We start from the raw sequence: 11973 nt of genomic DNA, 5'->3' as shown, positions 1-11973 counted from the left end.
AACCTTCTTCTTTCCCTTTTCTTCTTGTTTCATTCAGCTTTTCTGCAATTTCCAAATTTCTATAATAAACATGTATAACTTTTGTACCTAAAAGTATAATCTTTATTTTAAAAAGTATTCCAAGGTTATGTTTAAATGACTCACAACATTTAAATGAAAGTCAAGATTGGTTCCACTATTTAAATACACACTAATGAAAGGAGCTTCATCCCTTCCACAAGTAACATTTTTATTTTCTGTAGTATATGGACTAAAGGGGTTTTATCAAATTTTATTACTAAATTCTTACAAATTTAGTAATGAAACTTTCCACATGTATTATTCTTTTCTGTGCATGTACATTCATAGATGATGTGATTTTGAAATCATTGCCAAGCCTTTAGATTTGTGAAATATGGGTTCCCTCTAGAGGCCAAGTTTAATATGGAAAATCAAAATGATGTATGTACGCGCTCTCGGAAAAGAGGCTCCTTAGTGAGAGAGGGATGTGTATCATCTCAGGAGAATCAGCAATGCTCAAATCCTGTGTTTTATCTATTGTAATTGAGTTATAATTTACATATAATACAATGTTTCCATTTTACATGTGCAGTTAGATGAGTTTTGACAAATGTATAGATTGTGTACCATACCACAGTTAAAATCTAGAACACTTCATCACCCCTAAGAGTTCTTTTGTACCCTTTTACAGTCAGCCTCAGATGAACAGTACAACATGAAACAGAAATGGTGAGAAAAGACCATTGTTCTTTTTTTTTTTTTTAAGATTTTATTTATTCATTTTAGTGACAGGAGAGAGAGAGAGAGAAAAGGGAGAGAGAAGGAAAAGAGAACAGAGGGAAGAGCAGGAAAAATCAACTCTGGTATATGTCTTGACCAGGTAACCCTGGGGTTTCAAGTGGGCGACCTCAGTGTTCCAGGTCAATGCTTTACTCACTGTACCACAACAAGTCAGGCAAAAGACCACTGTTCTTAATTTTAATTAAGGGTCTTTCGCTATGAAGTAGTACGATGTTATTTGTGAGTTATTCGTAGATGTCATTTATGAGCTTGATGAGTATTTCTAGTTTTGTGAAAGTTTGTTATTTTTATCATGAATAAATGTTGAATTCTGTCTGTCAAATACTTTTTCTACATCTATTGAGTTTCATCATTGTTTTTCTATAACTTGTTGCTATGGTGAATTACAATGATTAATTTTTGAATGTTAAACCAGACTTACATTCCCAGGATAAACTCCATTTGTTCATGATATATTACTCTTTTAATATATTGCTTTATATTTTTCACTATTGTTTTGAAGATTTTTGTTACTATGTTGTTAAGAGATATTGATCTGTATTTGTCTTTTCTTGTAATATTTTGATATCAGGGCAATGATGGCTTTATAAAGTGAATTGGAAAGTGTTACTTACTCTTTTATTTTCTGAGAAATTTGCATAGCATTGTTATTATTGCTTTCTTAAATGTTTGAAAAAAATCACCAATGAAGCCCACTAGGCCTGGAAATCTCTTGTCAGAAGTTATTATTTACTAATTCATTTCTTAAAATGTATATAGAGTTTAAAATTTAAATTTATTTCTTGGGTTAGTTTTTGATGATATATGTTTTTAAATAAATTTGCTTATTTCATTTATGTGTGAAGCATATTGTATTAAAGTTTTTTATATTTTTACTTTAACATTGAAGCTTTTTAAATTATTATTTTATCAACATTATAATGCCTTTAACATCTGTAGTAATTTCCCCTCTTTCATTCCTTATATTGATAATTTGTGTCTTTATGAAAGAGTTAATTTTTTCCTACCTACAATCTAGTAAGTTAGCTTTTCATAGTTTCATCAAGATGTACAGGAGACATGAGACTCCTGAACAGAGACACAAAAATCTGTTACTGCAGAAGTAGTTGCCCCAAAACTACCAATCCAGAAAGAGGATGAAGAGAATAATTTCACTTACAATAGCATCAAAAGTATAAAATACTTAGAAAAAATCAAACCAAGGAGGATTCATACATCGAAAACTACAAAACATTGCTGAGGAGAATTAAAGAAGACACAAATAAATGGAAAGACATCATTTGTTCATGAAAAAGACATTAAGATTAGACAGTAGGTAGACTGGCTGGTGGGCCACCTTTAGATGACAGAGGGCAGACTTCTTCCCTTATTTGATGCAGGCTCTTTCCTCAAGATGACTTTAATCAGTTACTCAGAAACAGTGAAAGTTTATTTTATGTTTGGGTAGAAAACAACTTAGGTTTCTCATTAGTAGGAAATATATAACTATTTGTGTATGAATAGAGAGAAAGCAGGAGCTGGCGAAGCACTAGCATGAGACAGAGGTAAGGAAGAGCAATCATCAACACAGGTATATATTCCTTGCAAGGCCAAATGATTAAAGAAAGCTTTGAATTGATGAGGTTGTGTTTTGAAATGTGCTGGTATAGCCTGACCTGTGGTGGCGCATGGCATCAACCTGGAATGCTGAGGTCTCTAGTTTGGAACCCCGCGCTTGCCTGGTCAAGGCACATGTGGGAAGCAACTATGAGCTGATGTTTACTGCTCTTCCCCCCCCCCCACCGCCTTTCTCTCTCTTTCTTTCCTCTGTCTACAATCAATATAAAAAGTAAAAAATAAAAAAAAGGAAATGTGCTGGTATAAATGGATTCCTTATAAATCTTAATTAATTTTGAAAAAGTTACTGAATACCAACCAATTCTTTGCCCAAAACTATTCTAAGTATAATGGAGGTGTCAAAGAAGTGGGGTTTGTAGTACTGTACCTTATGGAGAACCTGCCTTCCTCTATCCAACGAAGAGCACAGAATACTGCCTACTTTGCTAATCCAACTACTCCTGGGCAGGAATCTCTCCTTCAGAATAATTACCCCTGGCTGCTGTCTGAGCCTAATCAGACCACAACCACCAGGGATAAACCCAGCAGTCCTCAACCTCTTGGTAGCGACCCCGGCGGGGTTGCCTAAAGCCGTCGGAAAATACATAATGCATATCAGGTGTTTACATTCCGAATCATAACTGTAGCAAAATTACAGTTATGAAGTAGCCACCAAAATTATTTTTTTGGTTTGGGGTCACTGCAACATGAGGGTCACGGCATTAGAAAGGTTGAGAACCACTGGATAAACCAATAGCAAGGATAACTGGCTTTTTGAATGGAGGGAGACTTCATACCAGTGGAACCCAGAAGTATCTCATCAATTAGAAGGAGATATATAACATTATTATTGGATTTGGGGAAGGTCAGAGTTTAAATCAAATTTAAAAGAAACAGTTTCTTTGTAGACTCAAAATAAAAGAGATATATGTAAAGGGGCCAACATCAGGTTGAACTGCAAAGAGGGTCCAGGGGTATTTTCCCTTGGAATTGAAAGCAAGATAGATGAGAACTGTGTCCAGAAATCCTTCATCTGAAGCTCTGTACCTAGGTTGGAAATGAAGGCTGCTTCTTTGTGTCAAATTCACTTAAATCATCCAGACAAGAGTAGGATGTTTCATTCTTACTGATATGATTTAAATAGCAAAATTTCTGACTGTCTATGATTTTAGAGAACAAAGGTCTCAGAAAGAAAGCAGTGGACGAAGGGATTGTGATGACACTTCACAGATGCAGCCTGACCTTGGGAGAAATAGTGTCTCCTTTAACTTTGCAGCTGGTTTTATTTGTGCCTGCTGTTGAAAACCAAGCCAACATGCCTAAAATGGACTGGCTTATCCTACCTCTCATGTCATCAAACCAAGTCTTAATTATCTCTCAGCTCTACCAGAATTGGACTGTTAAACCAGTCAATCAGGAGTTGCTTAATCAGCACTAGTTCAGTCATGTGCCTGATAGACTCCCAACGTTCCCCAGCTTTACAATAACCAACCTGCTTTTTTTGCCAGTATAATTTCTTTGTTCCTTGCTCCCTTCTGCCTAAATAAAAGACTTTTGTTTTGTACAGTTCCTTTTCATCTACTAGATTGGATGCTGTCTGATTCAACTTTTGCTCAAATAAACACTCAAGGTGTTTTTTTGGTTTGTTTTTGTTTTTGTTTTTTTTTAATATGGCTGAGTTTATCAAAGGGAGCTGATATTTTGCTTTCTCACTGAAAATTCACCACTCAACTCAATAGCAGGTTCCTAGGCTGTGTGTGTTAACCTGATCATAGGCTCTGGAAAACCATAGGCTTTGTGGTCAGTTCTTTTCTTCTAACAGTGGAAATAAGGCGGAGCTACAGAACCCCTATAGTCAAGGCCTTGCGTGGCCAGGACCCCCTCCTCCCCCCACACACTCGCACCTTTGTTTCTTTCTCCAGCTCCCAAGGTGTCCAAAGGTCGCACTAAGGGAGTGAGAAACAAAAGAACCAATAAGGTCTTTCCAGCTTTTAATAAAATTCCACGTGGCCGAGGCTGTAGATTGAAGCTCTAGCTTGGGAGAAAGGGGGCGTGCAGGCTGAACTGATCAGTTTAGCCTCCTTCCCTGTGGCTTCCCCCTGGGGAGATCCACGGCCTGTGGAGGGGGAGAGAAGCCGAGTCGTGAAGCCGCGCCGCAAGCCACCAGCCTTCCAGGTGTAGCGCCCCATACTCGGGGCCTGGGGTCCCGGCCCTGCCTCCTAAGGGCCCCGGAGCTCCTTCAGCCCCGCCCCCGGCCCCCGGCGGAGCTCGGCTCCTGGCCCCGCCCCTGCGTGGCACCCCGGAATTCCCGGAACCCCGCAGCTGGCGGGCCCTGCTCTCCCGCCGGGCCCGGTGGGGACGGGACCGGCCTGCTGCTGCGAGGACCGGAGCGGCAGGAGGTGGACCTCCGCCCGGAAGCCGGGGTCTGCGGCCATGACGGTGCCCGCCCGCGGCTTCTCGCTGTTTCGCAGCCGCCTGGGCCGAGTCCCGGGTCTGGGCGGGAGCGCGGCGTCGCTCGCGGGGGCGCCGGGAGCAGCCGGGCGTGCGGTTCGGGGCTTTCGGAGCAGCGGCGTGAGGTAGGAGCACTACCGGCCTCTCGGTCGCCTCGGGTCTGCGCGCCGCGGCCGTGCGCGAGCTGGGCCCCCGCACGCGAGGTCGAGGCTGCGGGGTCGCCCGCGGCGGGGCCGGGTGGGGGGCGAGGGCTGCCTGGGCCGCGAACTCGGCCCAGCGGACCACGCGGGTGGGCAACGTGGACGTGCTTGGGTCTGGGCTCCGGCACCCGAACGTTCTTTAGTCGCAGCAGGTGCAGCTGATTGATGTTGAAGACATTTGAGTCCCTCTGGAAAGGAAAAACGCGTGGTCTGCTTGTTTGAAACATTTGTTTTGGTTTTGGTTATTGTGATTCGTGAACAAAGGAGTGGGCGTTGTTCCAGATGGTTTATTAGTGTTTGAATTTGTGAATTCCTTTGTTGGCGGTAATTTTGAGTGAGGTGTTTTCCACTCTAAAATTCTTAATGAGTTTACAAAATGAGACTTCAATCTTGATTTCTCAGTCTTTCTCTGTATGGCACTTCCTGAACCTGTTCAGTCTGAGACTGAACTGTTCAATCTTATATTCCCCTCATCTCTTCGGACCACGTTGCTGACTAGTACATTGGAAATACAAAACAGTATGGTTTTAACTCTTCTACACAAGGGTGTCTGGGAACACTTTACCCTTCTGTCATTTACTTGTGGTTGCAAACTCAAACCTAAGAAGCTAAAAATATATAGCCTTGACCCAAAGCCAGTGAGTTCAGAAGAGATTCTGTTTCCAGACGTTTAGGGCTTCCAGTAATGCGCTTTCACCACCGTTTTGGGTGGCCAAAGACGATGTCTTTACCAGCCTTTTTTTTTTTTTTTTTAAATCTCCGATACTCTCAGCACAATAGCTGAAAGAAAGTAATGAACAGTAATGTGGAATATAGCTACTGCTTATTTAGTTTTAATTAAGTAAACTAAGTCCCCTATTGTATACATTTGGACCTAACTCTTGAGTAACTGAAATAAAAAAATATTTCCTGTAGGGTTTACTTGGGACCCAGTTTTGAGTGACTAGGTCTTCCACAAGAGTCTAACAGTGAGAGAATAACAGTGATTCAGAGTTCTGGTTGTGTAAGCTTTTGTGGTGTCAAACAATTTGCTAGTTGGATTGGAATTAACAACTTTATTACTTAGGAAAAAGAGATTCTGTAGAATTCTATTTGTATTGCAAAATTGAAGGAATTATCTACTACAGCTATTTTATCTATTTAGATAATTTTTAAAAGTTAGTTGTTTTTAGGACTTCTTTCCAGAGTGGAGATAACTTTTTTCCGATTGTACAAGTTGATGAATTTCTCTTTGTCAGCCTGTTGTAAACAACCCGTTACCCAGTCCTCTCTATGAGAACTGAATGGGCGTCACAACAGTTTCAACCCAAGTATTTGGTTGTAGCCACTTGATTTGTATGGATGCACCCCCACACACATATAGGCAATTCATATCTTTTAAAAATTATATTTAATGGTCTCTTTAGAATTTAAAATAGTGTAGTGCAATCATTTCGGAAAAGATTTCTTAATACAGATAAGAATTATTACTTTCCACCTAGCTGCTTTCAGCCACATTTGATGCAGGTTATACTGTATATAAAGAAGTAATCTTTTTGATACTTTTTATTTTTTTAAGGCAGCCCTATTTACTAAGTTACAATAGGGTGGTGTTTTTGAATCCTCTTGGCACTGAATACCATATATAAAGGTGAGGATAGCTGTAAGGTTGAGAAACACCTGTGGATTGTTGGGCCTCTGGTGGGGAGGAATTCGGACAGTGTGTTGATGCTTATTGGTGTCTCTTTTCTCTTCTAGGACCAGCAGAGAGAAGAGATTCCATCTTCCAGAGGTCGCCACTGTCTGCCTCCCCACTTGTCCCCATCCTCAGTCATCATTTTTTTAAATGTGTACTGACACAGTAGTTGTCTAATTCTTCACAGTGAATGCAGTTTAAATCTGACATCATTCCTATTGATTGAAATTTGAACCTTATTGTTCTTCTTACTGAAAATTGTCTTTGAGTGTGATAAACTCTTCACCAAAAGATATTGTCTATTTTAAATTTACATATTTATTACCAGTTTCTGAGTTATGTAGTCTTAAATGAAAGATGAAAATATATTTTTGATTTTTTAAAATATTTGACTAATTAGATATCTGTAATAATGAAACATGTGAATACTGTCTTAGTGGAGGGGTTTTTTAAAGTGAAATTTCAAGTAATGTTTGACAAGATTTAAAAGTTACAAAATCTTGAAGTATCTTTTAACATTTGTCTCGGTGGTTTCTCCTTTAAGATTTACAATCAGTTTTATTTTCCCTATTTAGTCATGAGAAATTAGATCTTTTTAATTGGAAGGAAATATATTTAATGTTGAAGAAATAAATAATCTCTATTTGTTGTAACTTATTATTTCTTAAAATGAAAAACTTAATCAGCCAAAAGTTAAAAATAAAAAATTATTGATAATTAAATTTTCCTATTTTGCCTTGCTGTGTGAGTTGATGGAGATGGGGAGTTTAGGTATCAAAATGTCTTGGATTATAACTATCATGTGAATCTGGTCCAGTGCTTTTCAGTATATGGAGCCAGGCAGCAACCTGTTTTATATGGAGGGGAGGTCACACACAGACCTTTTAGATTAATTGCATGCTCAAAGCAGGTTTGCAGGTATCCTGCAACAGGGACTTCCCTAAACCCTACTTTAGATCATTTTACCTGAACTCATTTTCAGTAACTGAATGGATATCCCAAGTGTTTGTGCTTATCCTGTTGCTCAGTGATTCCTGAAATTAATTTGGCAGATTATTTTCATCTTCCTGCTGTGATTTCTTTTAGCATTTGTGAAATTTTGTGTATTGGCCTACAGCTTTTTTTGGAAGCCTCACCTTTCGTTATGTCTCACTGCTAATGGCGCTATAATTTTTGCAGCTAGGCTGACATTAAAAAAAAAAAACCCTACATTTTTAGACTTAGTATAAGATGCTGGTTTATGTTATTTAAATATTAATGTCTTACAAAATGGGTAATTGAATTTAATTAAAAATATTTTATCACTTAATGCTGTTCATTTTTCTTCAGATTCTCTGTTCTAGTATTTCCTCAATATTTCTATCTCTGTAGAAGAATTACTTCGTTAAAGTTCCTTTTACCCTCATGTGAGGCTGGAAAGACCTAGACTTTATTTAGGACTGTTACTAAAACTGGTTTTTCATAGACTGATTTCAACCAAGATAGAGTTAGTTTTAATGACTACCAAAGACAGTTTCTTGAAATCATATTTTGTTTTGTTGGCAAGTGTGGTAGTGTGGTTTTCCCATCTTAATACCTGATCTGTTCTAATGAAAATGTGGTGATAGCTGTTTGGCTACAGTTTTGATTTCTGGGCAGTTCTGATGTCATTTTCAATTTAGAACCTAAATGTTTCACCATTTAGTGTTTAATATCTTAGTTTTATGTGTGTCCCAGCATTGAGAGATAATATGTTCTAATATAATTTGTCCAAATTTAAGTTTTCTGATTAAAATGGGTCAATAGATGAAAAACAGAAACTTATTCATCTCAGATTTTGTTACTCAACCGGGCTTAGTAATAATTTCGCGCATTCTTTAATGACCTGAGGCCATTTTTCAAATGCTTTGAAGTTGTGGTATCTCTTCATGTTAATACCTTGATGGGATGGTAAAAACAGGGAAAAAACCAACAAACCACTAATAATAATCTTCCATGGTCACATTCTCTCATGGTTTCCATGAAACTCAGTGAAGATTTTAAAAATAGTTTGGTTTAGAGATGATTTAAGTCGTGGAGGGAGATTTAAAGAGAAAGATGTTTGGGGTACTATGAACTGTCAATGAATGGGATAAATTACTGATTAGTAATAAATGAGGTTTGCTATTAAGAAGTACAATTTTGACCAGAAAGAAAAATACCTAAAAGGTAGAAAATTAAGTGGTCAGAACAGAGCACAATCCAAACCTAAATTTATTTCAAAGAACTCAGGATAGGATATTACCCAAAAAGTTTATCCAGCTGCTTCACTTAACATTACATCATAAGCATTTTCTGAGTTGCCATTGTCTTGGTTAGTATTTTATTGGCTGCATCATATTCTGTTAAGTCAGTGGCCATAACTTAGCCTAATCATCTTGCTATTATTCAATGTCTAATCCTGGAAATACAGTGTGTCCGTAAAGTCATGGTGCACTTTTGACCGGTCACAGGAAAGCAACAAAAGATGATAGAAATGTGAAATCTGCACCAAATAAAAGGAAAACTCTCCTCTCCCAGTTTCATACCTATTCAGTGCAGTTCGATGTGGGCTCACGCACAGATTTTTTAGGCTCCTTAGGTAGCTATCCCATATAGCCTCTACAGACTCATCACTGACTGATGGCCTACCAGAACAGGGTTTCTCCACCGAACTGCCGGTTTCCTTCAACTGCTTATCCCACTGAGTAATGTTATTCCTATGTGTTGGCGCTTCATTATAAACGCGCCGATATTCACGTTGCACTTTGGTCACGGATTCGAATTTAGCGAGCCACAGAACACACTGAACTTTCCTCTGTACCATCCACATCTCGACTGGCATGGCCATGGGCTGCTCCACTGTATACACAGTGTTACGTCATCATCTGTGCGTGCGCACATGCTGCCACATCATCCTACAGAAACTGGGAGGGTTTTCCTTTTATTAGGTGCAGATTTCACATTTCTATCATCTTTTGTTGCTTTCCTGTGACTGGTCAAAAGTGCACCATGACTTTACGGACACACTGTATATGAAATTATTTATTCTCAGATTCAGGTTATCTTGTCCTCATCATATCAACCAGCATTATTCACTTAATGATATGAACTCTACCCATGTGTTATTACTGTCATTAAAGAGTGTGTCTACCCTGACTGGTGGTAGCTTAGTGGATAGAACATTGACCTGGAATGCTGAGGGTCTTGGTTTGAAACCCTGAGGTCACAGTCAGCTCCTTGACTTGAGCACAGGATAATCAGCTTGGGCATGGGTGTACCAGCTCAAGCTCAGGGTTGCTGGCTTGAGCTCAAGGTTGGTTGCTTGAGCAAGGGGTGACTGGCTTAGCTTGAGCACCCGGATTCAGACATGTATGAAAAGAAATCACTATCTCGGGTTGATGCTCTATCCACTGAGTCACCATTGGTCAGGCTAAATTGTGGTTCTTAATCAAAGTTTGGCATAATCACTGTATAGATGTTTTAAAGAAACATCTTTATTTTTTTATTTTATCTTATTTTTTAATTGAATTTATTTGTTAACAAAATTATTCAGGTTTCAGGTGCTCAATTCTACTACACAATGGAATACTACGTGGCCATAAAAAAGAAGGACATCTTACCTATTGTGACAGCATGGTTGGACCTGGAAAACATTATGCTAAGTGAAATAAACCAGTCAGAGAAGGTTAGGTAGAGGTTTTCTAACACAAAAAATCTACAAACTCTAGAGGCAAAAATAGTTGAGTTTCACACTAAAGTTAAGAACTTTTCATCTAAATTATCCATAAAATATGTCAAAAGCCAAGCCACATACTGTGATGCACCAATATAATATTAGTGTTTGGAATATATAAACATTAATAATCCATTAAAATTAGACATTAATAGTCTATTAAAAATGGTCAAAAGAGATAGTCACTCCATAGAGAGGAACTCCAGATGGCTAATAAACCTATTAGATGTCCAACCACTAGTACTTAGGATATTAAAACCACAATGAAATGCCATTTAACTAATTGGTTAACTTAAAATTTTTGACAATATCAAAGAAGTAGAGCAATTAAAACTTATACACCACTGGTGGATCTGTGAACAGTACAGCCACTTTGGAAAACAAGTTGGCGTAAATTGTAATCACATATGAATCCTATAATCCAGCAATTCCATTCCTAAGTGTATGCCTTAGAGAAGTGTTATTATATATGTGGTATATATATTATTATAATGTATATATTATAATATTACATAATGTATACTATATCTTTAATGTTTAAAATACAAACATTAGATTAAATGATGAAAGCAATGGGATTATAAATCCAAATTTTAGGATAGTGCTTATGGAGAAAAGGGTTTTTGATAGGGGAGGGTTACACATGATTTCAGTGATTATAATAACTTTTTATTAAACTGAGTGGTAAGGTAAATTGTATTAATTTTTCTTTACATGTTTTATAGATATTGTGCGTCTACTCACTTTTAATATAATTGAGGAGATGAGAGAGGTGAGAGGGAGGAGTGTCTGAGGTTCGGGGAACAGTGTATGTGGAGGTCCGGAAATGAGAATTTGGCACAGCTGATAAACTGAAATGCAGCTGTGTGTAGTGTGGGACTTGGTCAGCTCTGAGGCCTTTATCAATGAAGCTGAAGGCAGCATGTATGAGCTTGAAGTTACAGGAAATTTAGATTTTCTTTGAAACCCCCTTTTCCCAGTTTTTCAGGTTAAAAAACTTTGGAGTCTAATTTGACTTCCGTTCTCTTTCTCATACTTAACACAGTAAATCTCAATGGCCTCCCCCTCAAATTCAGATTCAGACTATTTAGCATGCCCGCTGTTATCCCCGCCTTGCCCAAGCCATCATCATCTTTTGCCTGGGATACCCCACAAGTGCCCCTATTGCCCCCTTGCTTCCAGAGTCTGTTCCCCACATTTTAACCAATTTTTGAATAATAAAAATTGGGTCATGGCACTTCAGAATCTCTGTATGACCTCCTAGTTCACTCACAGTAAAAAACAACATCCTTTCAAAGGTCTGAAGGGTCTTAAGTGATTTGACGTCTCTACTTCTATATAGGACCTCATGCTCCACTGTGATCCACATATTCTTCCCACTCCAGCCCCTGATCCTGCTATTCGTTGTCCATGCCAGGCTCACTCTTACCTAAAGGTCTTTGTACTTCTGTGCACTTTCCTTGACCTGGGATTATTTTCCTCATATACCCACATGACATTACCTCATTTCCTTAATT

The 11973-nt window shown here is 38.5% G+C and overlaps 1 protein-coding gene across 3 annotated transcripts in view; it reads left to right on the top strand.

Annotated features, from left to right (window-relative positions):
• Positions 1-4627: 4627 nt before the first annotated feature.
• Positions 4628-11973, top strand: part of MTHFD2L (methylenetetrahydrofolate dehydrogenase (NADP+ dependent) 2 like) — a 114773-nt gene continuing 107427 nt past the window's right edge. For 2 of the 3 annotated variants that reach the window (XM_066281203.1, XM_066281202.1), the window contains exon 1: positions 4628-4973. In XM_066281203.1, coding sequence (XP_066137300.1) covers positions 4831-4973 — 143 coding nt within the window. In that variant the 5' untranslated portion in view covers positions 4628-4830. Of the gene's footprint in view, positions 4974-6785; positions 7446-11973 lie in introns of those variants that run through there. The other variant, XM_066281204.1, reaches the window with a different exon arrangement.

This window comes from Saccopteryx bilineata, chromosome 5 (assembly GCF_036850765.1).
Source record: "Saccopteryx bilineata isolate mSacBil1 chromosome 5, mSacBil1_pri_phased_curated, whole genome shotgun sequence".
In the NCBI taxonomy this organism is placed as follows: Eukaryota; Metazoa; Chordata; class Mammalia; order Chiroptera; family Emballonuridae; genus Saccopteryx; species Saccopteryx bilineata.
The sequence above is the reverse complement of the archived record's forward strand: the minus strand, read 5'-3'. Positions and strand labels throughout refer to the sequence as shown.